Source organism: Oryzias latipes, chromosome 2 (genome assembly GCF_002234675.1).
Source record: "Oryzias latipes chromosome 2, ASM223467v1".
Lineage (NCBI taxonomy): Eukaryota > Metazoa > Chordata > Actinopteri > Beloniformes > Adrianichthyidae > Oryzias > Oryzias latipes.
Genome location: NC_019860.2, coordinates 6,710,521 through 6,732,922, shown reverse-complemented (window position 1 = coordinate 6,732,922; position 22,402 = coordinate 6,710,521). Strand labels below are relative to the sequence as shown.

General features: G+C 39.6%; 3 protein-coding genes across 5 annotated transcripts in view; 2 read left to right on the top strand and 1 right to left on the bottom strand.

The window, feature by feature from the left end:
* The window catches only part of LOC105355327 (NACHT, LRR and PYD domains-containing protein 12-like), a 1,049,862-nt gene that overhangs the window by 395,191 nt on the left and 632,269 nt on the right, over positions 1 to 22,402 (bottom strand). The window lies entirely within an intron of this gene.
* The window catches only part of LOC105355240 (protein NLRC3), a 591,340-nt gene that overhangs the window by 533,290 nt on the left and 35,648 nt on the right, over positions 1 to 22,402 (top strand). The window lies entirely within an intron of this gene.
* Positions 766 to 18,781, top strand: LOC105355239 (gastrula zinc finger protein XlCGF57.1-like). Its single transcript, XM_023962593.1, has 2 exons — positions 766 to 898; positions 16,189 to 18,781. Exon 2 carries the CDS (start codon positions 16,539 to 16,541, stop codon positions 18,066 to 18,068), a length of 1,530 nt encoding a protein of 509 aa, XP_023818361.1. The 5' UTR covers positions 766 to 898; positions 16,189 to 16,538; the 3' UTR covers positions 18,069 to 18,781.

Genomic DNA, 22,402 nt, shown 5'->3' with positions numbered 1-22,402 from the left:
TCTTAATAATTTAAATTACACGTCAAAGAGGTCTAAAAATTCTAAATGTTTAGAAATTATTTTTAAAAATTCTTTGCAATAATTTTTTTATTTTTAAGAAGTCCTGCAACAATGCATTTTCATTAAAGTTTGAGCTTTTAAGGCTGACTGTTTCTCTTCTTTAACAACAACAAATGATGTATCTATATATATATATTATATATATAAATATAATATATTTACATATATGTATAAATATATATAAATGTAAAAATATATACAGTTTATAAAAGCTACTTAGACACCACTAAAAGCAATAGAAATCATTGTTATGTGGGCGTCGTCGACCTCACCAAGATGGCATCGCGCTCCGCCACCATCGGCCAGGCTTCTAAAGCGGGCGTGTCTCCTCTAGTGATATAACTCCTTGGTTTATACGTTTTCTTTTTTACGTTTCTGCACGTGACCCGGAAGTAAACAGCACGAGCCGCTAGCAGCGTTAGCTTGTTAGCAGGCTAGCAGCGTTATCTTGTGTTGAGAGGACGGTGGTGTTTTGTTGGGACGTTTGTGAGGTTTTTGGACAGAAATGACGATACGTGGTTCGTGTGGGAACTCTCAGCATTTTCCAAAGTGTCGTAAATGAGTGAAGAAGTGTTGAACGGAAAGACAACGTGGATTGCTGTGAGTGTGAGACTAGCAGATGATCGATCGGAGCTGCAGTGAAGAGGACGGCGGTGTTGGTGGGAGTTGGAGCTGAAGATCGGAGCAGGAACCATGTCTTCAGAACCTCAGGAAGGTTCTGTCAGAGAACAACTTTCTGCTGATGAAGGAACCATCGTCCAGAACGAGGAGGAGCTCTGTCGTCGGCGCAGACTGCTGGATAGCAGCTGGAACCCGCAGCTTCAGCTACACATCGTTGGTACGTTCACTGATCCACCTGCAGACAAATAGATCCATGAACGTCTTTGTTTTCCTCGTCTGAGATGGTATCGGTTCAAAACTGTGGGTGGATTATAGCTCCGATGTTGTTTGCCATTTTATTTTCACCGCTAATGTTAGCTTGGGGTTGTGGGGGTCTGTCGCTACCATAGACTGTAAATAAAGATGGACGAAGCGAGTGTGACGTCACCGACAGACAACGCCTTACCTCCGGCTCCAGCAAAATGCTCTGAAGCTCAGTGTTACATTACACTTAGGCAGATTCTGCTCTGCAGAACCTCACTGGAACTGAGCCTGTAAAATACAATAGTGTAGGTATTGCACGTCCGATCCTGTCATTTTGCATTTCACCAATGATTCAGTTGGGATTCAATAATTGACATTTATGGCAACTCAAAAGCCAGATTAGAGTATTTCTACCTCACACTAAAACCACACAATTTAGTGTTTGTTAACTCCCCATCAATGGCGGTTCTACCCTGACTTACTCCCGGGCGAGACCCTCTCCAGGCGCCCCCAGAGTCACAACAGAACTTTGTCCATGTCAACTGACATGTTTTATAGCAGGGCTTGACATAGCCATTTGTCCGCTGGCCCGGTCCTGTTTTTCAAGCCGTACGGACCACAAGACTTTATTTTTCACTTGTCCGCTCGGGCCACTAAAATATCTAACGGTTAATATATTTTTCACCTTTTTCAATAAAGTATATTTTGCGAAAACGTGTAGATTTACCTCGTCTTCATAATTTACTTTTTCTGCTAGTCCTGTGTTCAGACTTCAAGGGCTTCTATGGGAAACCTTTTATCACTTCTCCTTCTCTCCCGCCTGCGCACGCGGCTGTCACTGCCGAGCACCACGCGACGCTCACTACTTTTTTCCCCAAACTTTATTGAATGTAACAATTCAATACAAAACAATGTTAAGCAGCAACAATGAAGGAACAAGCCAGTGGGTTATTATTACATTTTAGGCAGATATATTGAAACTGACACACATATCAGCGCGCCCCCTGGTGGTTTTTCACCGCGATGATCATAAATCCAACACCGTCACTGAAGATAGACTGAAGCATGTCAGAGATGTGGAAGACATGGCAGGAATAGATAGGAATATGTTAGATGGAGTAATGGGTGGAATTAGTAGTATGGACAGCAAGATATTTAATGAATTGAATACATTGAAGATGAAACTGTATGCACTAAGCTTTAAGCTGAATGTCAAAGAATCAAAAGCAACTCCAAATACCTGAATCTCAGACTCAAATGCATTAGAATGTCAAACTACTTCATTTTGTTTTTCTTTACAAGAGTGTAAGCAGTAAGTATTTTTAGTTAGCTGAATGATCTCAGTAATTTAATTTAATTTAGTTTTTCAATTATTGTTACAATTACAATTATTATCAATTACAGTGTCGGGCCAGTAACTTTCAGGCAGGGCCAGTAACTTTCAGAAATTACTGGCCCTGTGGGCCAGTGCAAATTTCTGGGCTATGTCAACCCCTGTATAGTCATTGAAATTAAGAAATTTATACAAAAGACGTTTATGAAAATTCTGCACCGCATTATAACAGTTATCTTACATTAAAAAAAAACATAAGCATGGCAAAAATAGTTAAGTTGGAAAATATTAAATAAAATACAATAAATATATAATAAATAATATAAAATAAATATTATAAAGGACAAATCTTGTATCACACAAAAAACACGCTAAAATAAATATACTGTAATTTCCGGACTATAAGCCGCTACTTTTTTCATATTACAGCCCTGCGGCTTATTCAGTGACGCGACTAATTTAAGGATTTATTTAACGGCTGCCTTGATTGACTTTCGGTCTCGGAGCGGAGACTGAATGCATGATCCAACTTCCAGCAGCAATCCTATTTGGTTCAACTCACTCACAAGCAGCCAAACAGCATAGACTTGACTTCAGGTCTTAGACCAGGGGTGTCAAACATACGGCCCGCGGGCCGTATCCGGCCCGGCAGGTGGTTTAGTCCGGCCCACCCACACATGAAGAGTAAAAATCATAAGGATGTTTAAAAAAAAGCACGTTTCTAGTCCATTCCTGTGGCGAGTCACCTAATGTCATGAACCTGTCATCCGAACACCAATGCGGAAGTAAACAGTGTTACATACAGCTCTCCTCCAGATGAAGCGTCCCGATCCAACATAAAACAATAAAGAGGAATGAAAATAGTCTGTTATATTAGCATTACAACGTTGAAAATGCCAAAAAGTGCTCCTCCAAGGACGGAAGCGTCACAGAAACGTAGAGATCTTGTCTTTAATGGAGAAAGAAAGGATCCAGGTGGACATCTGCAGGGACACTGATGGCTTCGGGCTGCAGAGATCCTGCAAACCACCCATCGATGAGTAAAACATGAATAAATCATAAATCAAACTAACGAATTTCCAAAAATTTAGAACGTTATCAATAAACATTCAGCTCACCTCTTCAACAAAGTTTAGTCGGTCTGCTGCTGCTGTGTGGCGTTCACCTGCTGCTCATCATGCTCACTTCCACTTAATATCGTAAATTTACGACTTAAAATCTTTTAATTTTACTTTTTTGGTGGCCCTAAATCTCCGTCGTAGAGCAGCCAGCGGGCGAAGCGATTTTTAATTGTCTTTTTAATGCTGCAGCCCGTGCAAGACAGGAGGAGCTAGTGATGATGACATTTGAGATATCTTTAACTGTCATTCTGCCTAGGCAAAACTGAATTATAGATATCTACAATTGTCATTTAAGATGTGTGACGAGTTGAATGTCGTTTTCTATGACGTCATTGCAGATATCTGTAATTCAGTTTTGGCTAGTCAAAACTGAATTACAGATATCTCTATCTGTCGTTTCGACTAGTCACAATTACGTTACAGATATCTTGAATTACAATTCCAACTATCCAAAATGTAATTACGACTAGTTAGAAATACGTTGCTGATATCTACAATGTTCATTCCGGATAGTCAAACTTAGCCTTTTAATGTTAAAATGGCCTGCCATAAAAAACAAAACCTAACAGCACTGTGTCTGGGTAGGCAGTAGTTTGGTCCCCTGTGAGCTTCATCACTGAAGGATGATCAATAGTGACACAATAAAGACCAAAATGTTGTCAAAACAAAAAAGGTTGAAGTGAAGTCCTGAGCTTTCCCGGAAAATGGAAAGTGTTTTATTTGTTCACAGAGCTGAATGCAAACCTGCAAGCTTGGTATGTCATCAACAGGTTATCCAAGAACAAAACATTCAGCACCACTATGAGACTCTCCACAAAGAAAAGTTTCACCATTTGCAGTTAAGGAAAAAAAAGATTTAGCAACTATTAGCTGGACTGATAAATAACCATCTGGATTTACTGCAGCCGTGACAACAGTGATGTAGCAGTGAAAACTAGCTATCTAATTGCAAACAAATAGGAGCAAACATCCAAACCATTTTCTGATGGTAAACTTATTGAAAAATGCTGAAGGCTGCAGAAGTCTTGTTCCCAAAAAACAGTCGACCTTAAACATGAGTCTGTCAAGAATTACAACTCCAGATCCAACATCTCTGAGGAAACATGGGCAGCCATATTAAGGAATCCAGTCATTTATTGTATTTTCAGTCACTATTGATGAAAGCACCAACATCACAGATATGTACAGCTGTGCATATTTATTAGAGGTGTTAAAGAGATCGTCACAGCAGAGTTTCTGGAATTGATGGACACAACAACAGCTGATGACATAGTCAGCTCTCTAGTTACTGTGCTGGACAATGTTGAAGTGAACTGGTCACATTAAGTAATTTTGGTCACTGATGGCGCTCCGTTAAAGGTCAGGAAGAAAGCAGGTGTTGCCACAAAATTCAGGCAGAAACCAGGAAAAGATTCTTATAATAATGAATGATAATAATAATGGACATTTCATTGTGTTTTGCTCACTTGAATGACAGTAAATGTGTTTCTGCACAGGATTTGAGTCCTGATATTGACGGTCTGGTGAAGTTTCAGGAGAGAAAGGAGGGTAACTCCAAACTCTTATGTTCACAAATGTTTGCAAGTTTAATTTAGTGCAATTTTTCATCGTTTGGACGTTTACATTTTAGACAGATGTTTCATTTTTTTCTGTAGCCCCTCTTGAATTTGTTATCAGGATTGCTTCAGTGTCAGATTTAAAATATTCAGTCTGTATAAAATTGAATAAACCAATATTTTTAAAGTGAAATTAATTTTATTTAAGATCCATTGGCCTCTGTGAATGAATGTGTAATAAGAAATGGTTAGGCTACCATGTTGGTTGAGGCATGTTTTCCAATTGGGTAAAAAAAACAAGAATAAAGCTTTATTTCCCCTTTACGCTACTAGTCCGGCTCACTTGAGATCAGACGGGTTGAATGTGGCCCCCGAACCAAAATGAGTTTGACACCCCTGTCTTAGACACTTCAGTCATGGTTCAACAAAAAAAAAACCATGCCCAGCCGCATCCCACAATCCTTTGGTGCCATTAGACCCAACGTGCACGTGATCGCCACTACAATACAGCACATGCTCAGGAGTGAATTTACCTTAGATTGACACGAGCCTATCTATTTAGCAGCTCCATAATTTACGAGATGATCTTTTAAACGTGCTTTTATTAATGTTATGGTTATTATGAAGCGCCTGTTCACTCATCATTTTGTGGTCAGTGCTTATTTGTGGCAGAACAAAGTGGGAAGAATGGTTAGGTGAAGGTCAACATGCGCTAACAACAACAAGTAGCCTGGATTAACATGAATCGATGCGGGAAAAGCTGCAATCTGCAGCTTGGCTGCACATAAATATGTGGGAATAACATCAGCATTAGGCCTGCACAATATACCGCAAATTTATCGTTATCGCAATATCCAGCTCTGCAATATGCATATCGCAAAAGACAGCGAAAATCGCAATAAATCGTAAACCTTAAATGTGTTAAAACAACCTTATGGCAGCTTGAAGCATTTAACAAATCGAATAAATCCCTTTATACATTTGACCCGTCCGATGGACGCCTTAACGTTGTTGACCAATTGGATAGAGGCCTATTATGTTAGATGTTTGTCTCCTATGTCGACGAGGGTCATTTGGAGTATAATTTTGAAACTGTTGCAATGAAATGGGAATTATGTTTTTGGTTATATTGTTATTTATTTATATACCGCAAATTATACCGTTATCGCAATATTAATCTCTAATATCGCATATCACGAGTTTTCCTCATATCGTGCAGCCCTAATCAGCATTTATTTTGTCGGGACCCGACTAGAAACACAAATCCACGTGATTGTTTGAACGGTTTCTAAGGACTGAGCAGCATTTTGCATTGAAAAGCTCACACCGCCCCAAAAACACTGTGTTAGATGGAGATATGGTTCTCCTGAATTCGGCTGCTCGTTCACATAGGCCGCCTTTACACTGCATGGTTCAAGTGACCCAATTCCGATTATTTTTCCTCTCATGTGGCACAGATCGGATATGATCGGTGAGCGTGTAAGCAGGACAAAAGCGCATGGATTCCGTTTTTCTCAGATCGGATACAGGCCTCTCTTATATGTGGAAATAAATCGGAAACGAATCGGATACGTGCATTTGCGTGTGCCATGTAAGCAGAAAAATCGGATATTCCCCACTTAATGCGAGTCGGACGTCAGTGACGTCAACTCAGGACACCACCAACTGAGATCACATGACTTATTAAGGTGCTTTTTGTGCGCTGATTTTGCTGCCAGCGTGTTACCTTTCAGCCTCAGGCTTCAGACCGTAGTCGGAAACCGCTGTTATGTCCGGTCCGGACGCAAACGGTAAATAATGAAGCGGGACACCATTGCTATGGAACAGGATAGAAGCCGTTTATTTCTTTGGGGGGCGTGTATGATGGGGGCCGTGTGTGTGTGAGCGCGCATGCGTGGTTGCGTGTGTGTGTGTGTAAGGAGAGGAGAGTGGGTGTGAGCGCGGAGCGGGGGAGTGTCGGAGAACCGTAAATTAAAAATAAGGTGTCTCGCCCAAAAGTTTAGGAGTCTTTCTTAACCCACTCTGCAGGCTGAGGGTTCAGAATGGAAAAGAGAACCCCGAGGAAATCTCCCGTGTGTTTCTGACTACGGTCGGAAAAGAGAAGTCATCGCGCAGGAAAGGTTCAACACTTGGATCCAACTGTTAGTACAGTACATCTGCAAACACTTCCTCATTCAAAACTCAGAGAGAGCCGAGCAGCCCTCCTTCTTTTCCTCTCCCGTGCATCCCCTCAGAAGCGCCCAGTGCAACGCCTTCTTCCGTCGCCGCCTTGCCTCCATGACAACCGCAGTCACAAAAGTCCGAAAGAGGTCCGCGGAATGCGGAAATGCTACTACGTAGTCCTCAGAACGTCTACGTTTGATAGTTTCAGCATTGTATAGTGTAAATGCAAAAATCAGATACGGGTCACTTTTAAAAGATGATGTAAGCGGGTCGTCAAAAAAATCGGATATAGTCAGAAAATCGGATATGAGCATCAAGACCTGCAGTGTAAATGCGGCCATAGAGCTGCGGGACAGATGGCGGTCTGAAGGCTCCCTCCCGTAACAAAGCATCTTCCCCTCCCCTCAAGCACAAAACTTATTAAGTCCGATTGCTCTGCTCAGAGACCCAGTTCGCTCCGTCCACTGGTAGCCGCGCCCCGCGCAGGGACCGGATGTCAGGGAGCACGAAGCGCTCCTCCATGGCGCCCCCCCTCGCGACGGGTGTCGGAGAAGATTGGAAGGGAGAGACAAGGAGCTCACGGGGCGAGTGTGGAGCGCAGAGGCGTCCATGGAGTAACATCACAGGGTGGACACATTTTAAAAGGTTGTTAAATTACCTCATTTTGCAATTAATGAAAGAAAATTACTACCAGAAGTCCCTTTCCCATGTGAGGTGAAATTATCAGGTGAACAGACTGGTTTTGATCCACTCTTCCTTTATGTCGAAAAACACCAAAACAATAGCTATTAATGTGGCATTATTGAGATAACCTCTGAACATCAATGTGCACAGTGAAGTCAAACATTCAACTGTAAAATTAGAAGGGGAGAATGATTGGTTTGGTTTACACTCTTCAGGGCAGATGGCAGACAGCGTGTGTGGGGTCGTGTGGGTGAGCGGTTTTCTGATGTCAATGTTGTGGATCGAGTAGCCCATGGTGGTGGTGGGGTTATGGTATGGGCAGGTATGTGTTATGGGCGAAGAACACAGGTGCATTTCATTGATGGCATTTTGAATGCACAGAGAAACCGTGACGAGATCCTGGGGCCCATTGTTGAGCCGTACATCCAACAACATCACCTCATGTTGCAGCATGATAATGCACGGCCCCATGTTGCAAGGATCTGTCCACAATTCTTGGAAGCTGAAAACATCCCAGTTCTTTTATGGCCAGCATACTCACCAGACATGTCACCCATTGAGCATGTTTGGGATCCTCTGGATCGGCGTATACAACAGTGTGTTCCAGTTCCTGCCAATATCCAGCAACTTCGCACAGCCATTGAAGAGGAGTGGACAAACATTCCACAGGCCAAAATGGACAACCTGATCAACTCTATGCGAAGGAGATGTGTCGCACTTCATGAGGCAAATGCTGGTCACACCAGAAACTGACTGGTTGTCTGAGTCCCCTGACCCCCTCAATAAAACAAAACTGAAGATTTCAGAGTGGCCTTTTCTTGTGGCCAGTCTAAGGCACACCTGTGCAATAATCATGCTGTCTAATCAGCATCTTGATATGGCACACCTGCGAGGTGGGATGGATTGTTTTGGCAAAGGAGAACTGCTCACAATCACAGATTTAGACAGATTTGTGAACAATAATTTAGAGAACTGGTTATTTTGTGTTGCGTTTATATTTTTGGTCAGTGTATGTGGTGCTTGTTCACCAGGGATGTAGAGCACTCCAGTGTGCAGACTGGACTGCTTGCACAGATTGTATTTCTTCACTGTACTTGCATAAGTAATTTTCTCTAAAATCTATATGCAAGAGGGGGTTATTGTGGTTCAAGCTACTCCTGAGCTTCCTGTAGGCATCACACTGCCATTTAATGTTGAAAACATGGCGCCTAAAATGGAGTAGCCTCTCCTGGAAATCTGTGGTGAACTCATACTCTGTAGTTGTTGTCTCCCTTTTCACTGTGTACTACCCAAAAAGTGTCTGAGACGGCAAAAGGAGGTGTCTGAAATATGGCCAATATGCTGAGAGAAAAATCTCATGTGCAATTTCTTTAATGTATCGGTTAGCAACCTTTACTGTTATAAACTTGTAAACTGTTATTTATTGTTATTCAATTCAATTCAATTATGCTTCATTAATCCCACAAGGGGAAATTTAAGTTATAAAATGTCAGTAGGAACTGTTGTAATATGTAACATTATTAGTTTCTTGCCATAAACTATCAAAATGTCCTTCCTTTCATAAACCATGTCCACCCTGTCAAAGAAGGTTTGCTGACAGGGTGGACATTTTTGGTTAATGTTAGCATTTATTGAGCATATTGTGGATCTTCACTTAGCAACATGATTCAGTTAGCAAGTAGACTGTGTACTGTTTAACTTATATATTTTAAATTTAGGAAAGGCTTTTTATATTAAATGATATTTCACCATGACAGGGTGGACATGTTAAGCTTTACAACATCTGACTACACACCTAATATGATTAAAATTACTAAACAAAAGGGAAAATATTTACTCTGCAACCAGCCACTGTTTCAGTCTCCAGTGAAAAAAACACAAAATGCTGGTTGTGGTGTCACATAAAACATTTGCAGATTTTTTAAAGAGACAGTTATCCCAAAATGACAGGGTGGACAGCAATGTCAGGGATGTGCGCAAAATCTTCAAAAGCATTATGAAAATAAAATTTGCCTGATCAAAATTACTTGTTTTATCAAGTAATGTGCTGTGACACGAAATGTTTACCAATTTTTTATTTATTTAGCATAGTTTAACCATTTATTACACACCCTGAAGTTAGCAGAACAGCGTGTAGGACATACCAAAATCGCATACACCCAAAGAAAAAAATTGCATAAACTAAAGAAATCACAATTTGAGAACCAAATTATTTGACTGATTTGTGTGCACGTCTTGGGTCACTTATGAGAAGTTAGAGTTTAGTTATTCTGCTCCATTTAGTTTATGAAAGAGTAATAGTCATGGGGACACCAAAGGCACTTTATAGTGATAATGACCCATAAATGTCCTCACGAAGTCATCAAGTCCATCGACTAAACCAATTGTCACCTTAGTGACAACATTGTTTTGTGTTCCCATTTTTTATTTAGGCATTTGACACAAAATTAACCCAAAAAAACATTCATTTTTATACCCTTATTAAATTTTAGGTTATAGAATGTCACCGTATGACTGACTTTTAAAAAAGTTTTATAAAGTAGATTCTATCCCCCGCCCTTGTCCCCCACCTGGCCACTTAGCTTGGAAGAGTCCCACAGTTGAACTGATTCTCCGCAGCCCCCCCTCCCCTCTCCCCCTTTCGTCACACATTTCCAGAAGGAGTGCGTGCAGCTGCAGCCAGGGGCGCCAATTCCCTACATGGCGGCGCAGTTTACATTTTTTTTTCCATCAAGTAATGAGCCGCGACCGTTGCCCCCCTTGAAGATGATCCAGCCTGGTTTTGTGCATGCCTATCGCGGCGGTGCACCGTGGTCACCGTGCACCCTTCACCCCGCGCCCCCTCCCTTCTCCTTCTTCACACATATTTGCATCTTCTTCTCAAAGACAGGAGAGAAAGAGCGCAGCTGCAGGGCAGAGGCACTGCCAGGTTTCGGGCTGTTACAAACTCTGTGATAAAAGTAAACCTATAGTGGTGCACATATTCTTTTAAAGGCGCTGGGCCGACGGCGCCCCCCCCCCCCCTTTAATTTTCCACCCTGGGCAATTGCCCGTATTGCCCATGCCTGAAACCACAACTGCTCACCATTATCAATATTTCTTTTACTTGTATTGTCCAGCAGCCGAGCAAAGAGATAAAGCTGAAGGCCTCTTGTGTTGGACATATTTTACTGTTAAAATTGGGGGTTATGAATCTTCTGACACACAAGGTATGGGCAGTTGCCTGGGGCGCCAATTCAAAGAGCGCGCCAGCTCAGCGCTTGGAGAAAAGAAAAATCTGTGCCGCTATGGTTTTATATTATATGTGAGAAACTTTATTTCGGTTAAGTTAAACAAAAAAACTTAAAAACATCAACATAAACATTGACACTGATCAATGTCAACATAAACATTGAAAATAATAATAATAATAATAAATAAATAAACATAACATAAACATTGAACAAAATTAACCGAAAAAGGTGTTGGGTGAAGCCAAGGCTTATTTCCCCAACCCTGAATACAAACATTACATCTACCTACAAACTGTTAGAACCTTAAATCAGAAAAGAAAAAAGATGAAAAAAACCAAAAACAAAACAAACACTTCTCAAAATGACCTCACAACCACCAAAGTCTCTCAGTCCAGAAGGTATTTTTGAAACATTTTAACTTTATACATTTTCTTAAAGTGCAGTATGGATTTTGCATTTTTCAGTTCGTCTGATAATAAATTCCACATGTTTACCCCCTGAACAAAAACACTATTTCTTAATGCGTTAGTTCTGACCACTTTCTTTTTAAACATATCTTTACCTCGAAAATCATAATTATCAACTTTTATTTCGAAGAAACTCAGTATTTTGGCAGGTACACATTGTTTTTTAACTTTAAACATAAAAATTCCAGTACTAAGATAAACTAAATCATAAAATTTTATTGCCCTTAATTTAGGAAATATTTGTTTTGTGGATTGATTGTATGAAGAGTGGTTTACAATTCTAATTGCTTTTTTTTGCAGAATAAAAATAGGTTTTGTATTTGACTTGTAACTATGCCCCCAGATTTCTAAACAATAGGTCAAATAAGGAATCATGAAGGAACAATATAGAATATACAATGTAGCTGTGTTTAAAAAATATTTGACTTTATGTAGGATGGCTAATGATTTGGACAATTTAGAGAGAATATAAGTTATGTGTGGTTTCCATGATAATGTATGATTCAAGATTACTCCCAGAAATTTTATTTCATTTACTCTTTCAAGAACAACATCCTCAATTTTTAACTCAGAGATGTTTTCCCGTTTTCTATAGCCAAATATAATGTACTTGGTTTTATTTTGATTTAAAGACAGTTTGTTTGAATCAAACCATTGTTTGATTATGGATAATTCTTTTGTTATGTCTGAAAGAAGCTTTTCCAGGTTATCTCCAGATAAATACAAAGTAGTGTCGTCAGCATATAAAACACAATTTAACAAATCAGAAACTTTACAAAGGTCGTTTATGTATAAAATAAATAATATAGGACCCAATAGGGACCCCTGGGGTACTCCACATGTAACAGGACACATATCAGATTTTTCGTTATTGAAATAAACATACTGACATCTGTTAATAAGATAACTTTCTAACCAGGAATATGCTATTCCTCTAAAACCATATTTCTGTAACCTACTAAGTAACATAGTGTGATTTAATGTATCAAATGCTTTTTGAAGATCAACAAAAACGCCTACAGTAAATTTCTTCTTCTCTATCGAGGAAGAAATATGATCAACTAGATGCATTATCGCCATTGAAGTAGATCTACCAGCCCTAAAACCATATTGATCCTCATGCAATAAATTAAATTTTCCAATAAAATTGTTCATTCTTTTAACAAAAAGTTTTTCTAATATCTTGGAGAATTGGGATAATAATGAAATTGGTCTGTAATTTGTAAATATATGGCGATCTCCATTTTTAAAAATGGGAATAATTTTTGCTATTTTCATGTTATTTGGAAAAATGCCCTCCCTAAAAGACATGTTAAATATATGAGTTAGTGGTTCAACAATGAACTCAATTGTGTTTTTAATTAATGACATATCAATGTCATTCCAATCTTTGGATCTTTTATTTTGAAATGTTCTTACAATTTCTAGTATTTCATTTGAACTAACCTCAGACAGAAACATTGAAAACTTGTTTGATTGGATACTAAGTTCTTTCAACTTCTTTATTGGCTCTTTTATTTCCATTGCAAGTTTATTTCCAACATTAGCAAAGTATTCATTTAATTCATTTGCAATAAGCATTGGGTTTCTGATCTGAATATCATTTTTTTTAAAATAACTTGGATACTCTTGTTTCTTATTGTTTTTTTTGGTTAATTTGTTTATTATTTTCCAAGTCTCTTGCATGTGTAATTTGTGTTGCTCAATTAACTTATGATAATACTGTTTTTTAGAATTTCTTATTATATTCACCAATTTATTTTTATAATTTTTATATGTATTTTCTGCTTCTTTACTTTTTTCTTTTACAAACTGTCTGTATAGTGCATTTTTCTTTTTACAAGCCTTTTCAATACCTTTGGTTATCCAAGGCTTTTCGTTATTTTTTTATGACTAATTTTAATTTTTGGACAGTTTAAATTATAAAGCTCTATGTATCGATGCAGAAAGGCATCATAAGCTTCATTCACATTGGTAGAAGCATAGATTTCATTCCATGTTTGATTACATAGAGCCCTCCTAAATGAATCAATGTTATCAGAACTGCAACACCTTATCCATTTTCCCTGGGTCTGTGTATACATTTTCTTTGAAGACACATTTTTCAACACTGCAAACACAGGCAAGTGATCAGTAATATCACAAAACAAAAGGCCTCCCAAAATTTCTTTATCAGTTCTATTTGTGAATATGTTATCTAGCAACGTTGCTGATTCTGTGGTTATACGTGTAGGCTTATTAATTATTGGGCATAAACAGTTGCCATACATTGAGTTGATAAACTCTCTTGTTTGATTTAAACCAGTTGGATTGATTAAATCTATGTTAAAGTCACCACATACTATTTTTATTTTATTTGTGCCCATAGTATTTAAAACTTCAGACATTTTTTCATTGAAGTTGGCCATATTTGTTCCCGGTGGTCTATACACACAACTAATCCATATCTTTTTTGAAAGACCATCTTCTATTTCTACTGTGATACATTCCAGAACATTATCAATAGTGTAAGATAATTCATCGACAATTTTGCTATTTATTGTTTGTTCAATGTATGGAGCCACTCCTCCACCTTTTCTTTTATTTCTATTGGTAGTATAAAGCTCGTACCCCTCAAGGTTGACTTCCACCATCTTGTTATCATCAAGCCAAGTTTCTGATACAGCAATCACATTAAATCTTTTTAAAGATTTAAGAAACAATTCTATAGAAGAAAAATTCTTATATAAACTTCTGCTGTTGAAGTGAATAACTGATAAGCCTTCTTGAATGTCCACATTGCTGTTAAACTGTTCCACTGTATAATAATTACAACTAATTTCAAGATCATTATAATAGTTTGAGTCCGGGTCAATGTCATTTTCAAAGTCATGCTTTGTGTTTTCAGATTGATCTTGGATGAATGAATCAGACTGATTTTCTGTACACAGCAATAAGTGATCCTTTGTAGCTGAGTTAACTTTGCAACTTGTTTTATTTTTCATTGTATTGTCTGTCATAATTATCAGGCATCCAGTCCAGTTTGAACAGTTCCAAACCCGATCCCAGCATACCTTCTTATGTCAGTCATTTGAAACGGTCCAGTTCTTTCATGTTCCTTATCATCATTGAGCGTGTAGATTCCACCCCGTTGGGTCTGATGTAAATTTTCCCATTCCTGGTCCAAGTTGCTTGAATTTTGTTTTGCTTCTTTAGCAGTCGAGCACATCTTGCTATTTCTGCATTTTTTTTGTAAGACTTTCGTTTATGTAAACTCCAGAGCCTTTTAATTTTTTTGATTGTCTCAGTAGCTCAATTTTTTGCTTTACAGAGATTACCTGCACAACAACAGATGGTTTCATTTTAGGATTTTTGTTTGGAATCGTGTAGCAGCTGGAGATGTTTTGCTTTTCCAGAGTGATATTCTTTGTGTTCAGAAATTGCAGGAGTTGTTGTTCCAGTGACTTTAATTCCTCTGTAGGAGCATCCTCACCTTCATCCACTCCAGATGCTACTTTGGCATAACTGCGATGTTTAGTTTCAAATCCAGTGATGATAACATCTTTGTTTTTTGCTAGTTGTTCCAGATCATCAATCCTTTGCTCCAGGAGTTCAATCTTGTGGTCTTTTTGAATAATTATTTCTTTCAGTTGCCTGATATCCTCAGGGAGATCCATGAGACTTTTTTGCTGAGTCACAACTTTACTTATCTCAGAACTCATAAAGGATAGTGATTTTTTAATTTCCTCCATCTCTTCTGACAATTTTTTGGTTGCCATTGTTTTTACAGTCCAAACTACTCACACGTGTCCAAGTTAGTAGATAGATTTGGTGAGGCTGCTTTGTCTTGATGGTTCAGGTGTTCTTCAGGCTGAACAGGCCTGTGGATTGATTCCCCAATATTCCACCGAATATCCAGCTTTAACTCGGAATATTCTTCAGATATTTTAAGAGTTTGTAAATTAGGCACTTGAAGGCTGTAGATCAGTGTAATTCCATTGGATCATGTAGATTTTAGTATGATTGTAGAAGGCCATTTAGCAGCAGCAGGCAGCAGCAGCAGCCATCTTGGATACATTTCAAGAAAAAAAAAAAAACTGTCATTGGTACGGCCTAAAAGCAGCTCATTGGCGCCCCCTGCAGCTGCACGTGCTCCTTTTGGCCAGGAGAAGCTAGAAGAGCAAAAGCAATAACAAACTGGATCACTGCTTACGTTTACAAGGGGTTGCATGCCAACAGTGAGGAAGAGAATGAGGGATTCCATTTGTTGATGAATATATTACAGCCACGATTTGACATAAATACTTTGCTGAAAAAAAATATTCCTGCACTGTACGCCCAGACCATAGCTAAGGTTGAGATGTTGATGCTGAAGACAGCAGAAAGAGTGGGGCTCACGTGTGACAGCTGGACCTCCAGGGCCATGGAATTCTACATATGACGTTCATGGGGCATTTTATTTATGTAGACTTGGAAATCAAGTCGTATCTCCTACAAACCTGAGAAATGCACATATCGCATATTGCAAGTTTTCCTCATCTCGCGAATCCCTATTGATTACTACTAATCTGTCTCAGCCCTGAAGAAAAAAAAAACACATTAGTTGATATCTAGTCTGCAGAACCATTCAGGTCAAGCGAGACGATGTTGGAAACAGAAGTGTGTGGCTGCACCTGTGCCAAAATAACAGCATGTTTTTTCTTTTTACTTTTACGTTTTTTCTTGCAGATCTTCCCCAGCCTTATCTGAACAACCAGGAGAGAGATTCCAGTGTGGAGGAGCACGAACAGGAGGGACCAGAACCTCCACTGACTAAAGAGGAGCAGGAGGAACCAGAACCTCCACAGATTAAGGAGGAGCAGGAAGAACCAGAACCTCCACTGACAAAAGATGAGCAGGAGGAACCAGAACTTCCACAGATTAAAGGGGAGCAGGAGGAACCAGAACCACCTCATAATAAAGAAGAACAGGACAAGCAAGAGGAAAGGGAATCTTCTGAAATTAAAGAGGAGCCAGGGGATTTCTGCATCAGTCAGGATGAAGATCAGATTGATCTAAAGCAGGAGACTGATACCTTGATGGACATTCCTACTTATGAGGAAGATGAGAAGAGTGAAGCAGATCTAAACAATCAGCAGAGCTTAGATGTAACTGATAGTCAGGAAGAAGAAGGAAACCAACATGAAGAATCAACATCAACTACAGATGAAGAGACAGAAGCAACATCAACTACAGATGAAGAGACAGACACAGAGAACAGAGATAAGAGGAAGAAAAAAGACAGAAGACATGTCCAAAGTGTGGACAGAGCTCATATGTCAACAAGTCAGTTTGACATTAAATCAGAGGAAATGTCAGAAAAACATGTCTCTGAGAAAACGTCCAGGAAAAATTCACCATCTAAGAAACGTAAAAAAGAAATGAAAATGGAGAAATACGTTTGTCTTGAGTGTGGAAGAAGTTGCACAACTTCTAAGGGTTTGAAGCGTCACATAAAAATCCACACAGGAGAGAAGCCTTTTTCATGTAAAGAATGCAGCAAAAGTTTCAGTCGTAATTATCGTCTCACTCGTCACATGTCAACTCATTCAGAAGAAAAGCCTTTTTCTTGTGAGGAATGCCATAAAAGTTTTAGGCGTAGTTCTCGTCTTAAATCTCACATGTTAACTCATACAAGAGAAAAACGATTTTCTTGTACAGAATGCAAGAAAAGTTTCCGAAATAGTTTTCATTTCAAATGTCACATGTTAACTCATACAGGAGAAAAACCTTTTTCCTGTAAAAAATGCAACAAAACCTTTAGCCGTAAGTATCATCTCACGCGTCACATGTCAACTCATACAGATGAAAAGCCTTTTTCTTGTGAAGAATGCCATAAAAGTTTCAGTCATAGTGTTCTTCTCATAAGTCACATGTCAAATCATTTGAAAGAAAGACGATTTTCTTGTACAGAGTGCAATAAAAGTTTTAGACATATTTTTGATCTAAAATATCACATGTTAACTCACACAGGAGAGAAGCCTTTTTCCTGTAAATTATGCAGCAAAAGCTTTCGTCGTAAGTATCATCTCCTTCGTCACACGTCTACTCATTCAGGAGAAAAGCCCTTTTCCTGTAAAGAATGCCATGAAAGTTTCAGTCAGAGTTCTCTTCTCAAAAGTCACATGTCAACTCATTCGGAAGAACAACAATTATCTTGTACAGAATGCAATGAAAGTTTCAGACATATTTTGGATTTCAAATGTCACATGTTAATTCACACAGGACAGAAGCCTTTTTCCTGTAAAGAATGCAGCAAAACCTTCAGTCGTAATTATCATCTCAAGCGTCACATGTCAACTCATTCAGGAGAAAAGCCCTTTTCCTGTACAGAATGCCATAAACGTTTTGGGCATAGTTCTTTTCTCAAATGCCACATGTTAATTCATACAGGAGAAAAACGATTTTCCTGTACAGAATGCAATAAAAGATTCAAGAGTATTTCTTATCTCAAATGTCACATGTTAACTCATACAGGAGAAAAGCCCTTTTCCTGTAAAAAATGCAGCAAAGCTTTCAGTCGTAACTCTCATCTCACGCGTCACATGTCAACTCATACAGGAGAATAGCTTTTTTTCTTCTACTGAATGCAACAACAGTTTCAGTCAAAAGTTTCATCTTAAATATCACATGAAAAGTCACACACAGTGGAGAGCTTCTTGTTCCACTACTCCCCAACATTATTTGTATGCTGTAGAATAAAGAATTGTGTGCATCTCTGTAAGTTTATTGTCCTACAATAAGAAATTAGTCTTGATTCTTTTAAATGCTTACAAAGGTCTATTTGTTAAGGTGGTAGGTCAGTTTATTTGAAAAAGTTTTTTTTACAATGTTATGTATTCATAAAGGTGATTTTTAGCAGTTTCTGAAGTCCTGAAGTGTTTAGTGGTTAGAGTTCTCACCTCACAGCAAGAAGGTGGAGGTTCAAATCCCACCTGGATACTGTATGTCTAGAGTTATTATATTCTCTCTGTATATTTATGGGTGATCTCTGCTTAACAGGTTAGCTACTCATTTTTAATTGTACCTTTGGTCTGAATGGTGTGTGTGGTTGTCTGTCTCCCTGTGGCCCTGAAATGATCTGGCAAACTGTACAGGTGTCCTTCACCTTTTCCCAACTTGGTACATTCTGGTAATCCAGTGACCCTGAGCAGGCACTAGCAGTGTATTTTAAATGGATGAATGAATACACTTTATTGTATTTCTTTGTCACAACCGAGATTTGTATTATGTTGTAATACCTGAAAAATAAAAAATAAATGAAATTCTTTTGCCTTTTTAATATAAGAGATTTTCTAAACTCTTCAATCTGTAAATTGAAATAAGTCCTGGGTCACTCAATAAATACATGCTCGTTAGCTAACTTTAGTCTAGATCAGGGATTGGTATCATTTGGCCCACATGTGAGTCAGCAAAGACTCTGGCACCTCTTTGGTGTTGAAATACTCATCACTTCATATTTGCCCTTATGTCTTGGGTTTGAGTAGCAGCCTTTCCTACAATTGAGAGTACTGTAGCCATGGTCCCGCCCACATTCACAGGGACACCATGCATTACAAATGTCAACTATGGCAACAAAAAAGGCAGACTGTAGAAATTCAGTCTTCATGTCTACAATACTAATTTTCTAAAGACTGCTGTGTGTGCTTTTTGTTGTGAAAGTTTTTTTTTGTCAAATGTCAAGCGCTAAGCAGAATTTTGAGACGAAGAATGTTCAAGGCAGTCAATAAAACCTTCTGTGTCCAGATACGACAAACAAGCTAGCTTCCTCAAAGTCTGTACCACTGCTCAAATTAAAGGTACAGAAGCAAGTTAATCTATGAAACGTGCTCAGTCGCTTAGCAACCATGCCGTTTGAGTCCTGTTTTAAACTCAAGATAACCAACTCCAAGCCCGAGGGATCACACTGACTGGTAGGCATCTGATTGGTACCTCATCCTACACTTGGTTTAATTTGAATGTCTAGTTCGCTTACTGCATTGATGTCTTCTTGTATTGAAACTGTTTTATTACATTTATCGTTATAATATATTTGCTTTGCTTTTCACTCCAACCTAGATCATTAGACGAATGAACTTTTGAACTTTGTGTGATCATACTTGGTGCTATGTGGGTCTATGCAAACGTTGCTTGCAATTGTCTTGTCTCCAGGAAAGCAGAAATGATACTTTTGCTTATAGCAGCCGTTGGAAGTGAGTGACCTCTGAAAAACAGGAAGTGTGGCCCGTGCCATAGGGTCAGCGGCAGAGCACCCCTCATAGGGGCAGTTAGTATTGCCAAAGATACTGTGCAGGCGGGTTTTCTTGTTTGCATTGTGATTATGTGTTCCTTCCTCCCTTAGAATTGCAACGCATGAAGGACTGCCCTATTTTCAATAAATACGGAGAGCAGACATTGTGAACTCAGAGCAGATGGGAGAATTGCTTGAGTGAATTGTCCGTCTGGCTCTCCGGCAAAAGGTACCAACTGAGTCTGTGTCCTTTCTTCCTTCTTGCATATGTTTGAGAAATGTTGGTTTATCTCTAGATCTAACATTTTGTCTGGACTTACTGCAGGTATCATGGTTTGTCCCTGTCCCTCTGTCTCCCTCTTCTGGTCATCTCTGCCATTGCTGTCCTCTGGCCTTTTCCTGCAGGTGTTGGTGTTTTTCTCCACAGGTGTCCAGGATGACTGGCGGGGACTCCTGCTTCACCTGCAGCCCATCTCCACCCTCTGACTGTGTTTCTGACTGCTGTTCCAGCTCTAGCCGCCAGTCTGTCAGCTAACGTCTGATGGGATGGAGCTGACATCTGCTAGAAGATTTCCTGTCAGACATCAGACGTCTAGCAGCTGCTCTGCACTCTCTGATCACTCTGTCAGGAATGGTGTCTGGTCCAGCAGACCTCTGGGCGTTAACTCTTCATGGAGTCTTCCTCATGGCAGCCATTGTGAGACAGAGCAGCTGGTGGTCAGGAGGAGGGATGGTCTTCCTGGCTGTCATGTTGTTCTGAGCCTCAAACAGCCTAGAGGTCATTGGCTGCATCTAGAATGGAGGTGTGACTGTCACAGGCAGGTGATGATGTCCTGTAGTTGGAGATCACCTGGATGCTCTGTCACATGTGGCGGGAATCTCTGCTGTTCTGGAAGTGGATTCTCTGAGCATGTGGCACAAAGGTGGAAGTTTCTTCTTTTGATGAGTCAAACCTGTAAAAGAGTTTAGTTTGTCTGATCAGGAAACTGAAAATGACGACGTCGGCGGAGCAGAAAGAGGAGGAACACCGTCAATAATCATGTTGGAGCTCCAACAGGCATTTTACTGACTCAGCAAAAACATCTGTTTGTTTTTCTTTGTTCTGTCCAGCAGCTGAACAAATGGAAGAAGGTTGTAGGTTCAGTGGACCAAGAGCTGGATCATTTATCCCTTGTGCTATCTTAGATGACCCCACCCTTACTTTGACGTGTTCTCCCTACCATGACAAAGGTGGATAAAGGTGGAAAGATTTCATGTAATCCATGAACACCAGTGAAGATCACAAATCATTGAAGAAAATTGGTTCAGTGCACTGTCTTGTGGGTCTAGATGACCCAACTCCCAACATAGTTAAAGTGCCTAGGATAGTACAAGGGTTTATGGAAACAAATCGGTTTTGAGAGATTGAGGATTAATATAAAATTTGTTTTTTTTTTCTGTTGTTATTTTTTGTTTTACATAAAAAGAAAGTGAGTGACAAAGAGTCGAATCTGTTGTGTAAACATATAAATTTAAAGAATCTAAGCACCCTAAAAACGTAATGAGCACTAAACTAAACAGATGATTGTTACAACATGGATCACTTCTCCTGTGGACAGACACATTCTCCGCACTTCTAGAACTTTTCCAGACCCTCCATTGGAAAATCCCTTTTCTTATGGGGTCTTTTTTCTGAAATCAGAGTCACTCTGACTCTCTGACGTGAAAGCTGGACCTTTTCCCAGAGAAATTTCCCTTTTTCCAGAAACTGCTGCTTCCGTCTTAGTCCAACATTTCCTGTCAGGTTTGTGTTCTTAGGAGGAAAACGTGATTCTGAGCAGAAAGCAGATAAACAGACTTGGAAAGATCCAGAATCTGCAGAGAGAGGACTCCAACCATCCAATCCAATCCAAGCCAAAGCTGGACTGCAGTTCAGGAGCGCCTCCTACAGGACAAAGGGGAGTAATGACTTCCAAAAAGCTTCACTCTGAACAGATGCTCCATGTCCACAACAGGCTGAGTTTAGACTGAAAGCAGCAACGGGAACCAGATGGTAGTCCTTTACCTTCATCGGTAAAGGACTGGACTGGTTTTAGAGAGAGCTGCTGGTGAGGCAGAGAACCATCTGTGGAACGGTTAGAGAACGCAGAACCATAGCAGCTTGTTCCTATTGTTGTTTCTGCTGTTGACCCACCTCCTCTCTCTGGGTTCTCCTGTGAGCCGTCTCAGCAGAAACAGGTTTCTGGGGAATTTTGAAGACGTCATCAGTCTGCAGATCCAGAACCAAAGCCTCAATGCAGACATTAGAGGGGTTGTTCTTGAGGAGGTTCTGATCAGTAACTTCAAGTGTTTTTCTCTGCAGCTCCTTCTCTGAGCTTCGGTCCAGTTTCTGTCCTCATTTAGTCCAACTTTAGCCTGAAGCTCTGCAGAACATTTACAACAGCAAACATGTTGGAATCTCTTTAACTTGGTGACACTTTCCACTCAAAGAAATCATCAAGATCTTTCTTCACATCCACAAACTTTTCTCTTTGTTTGCTCGAAGGCGGTTTTCATCTTTCAGCTTCACAGTAGATCATACTCAGATGTCAGGGAGTCCGACTGAAAACCACAAGATCCTCACATCAACTCTGCAGATCTTCAACCTGAAGGGTTGTCATGGTGAAATCCGAAGTTCTGAAAAAAGCCATACGA

Excerpts from the sequence above, each read along its gene's own strand:
- LOC105355239 (XM_023962593.1), top strand. The coding sequence starts at position 16,539 with ATGGACATTCCTACTTATGAGGAAGATGAGAAGAGTGAAGCAGATCTA.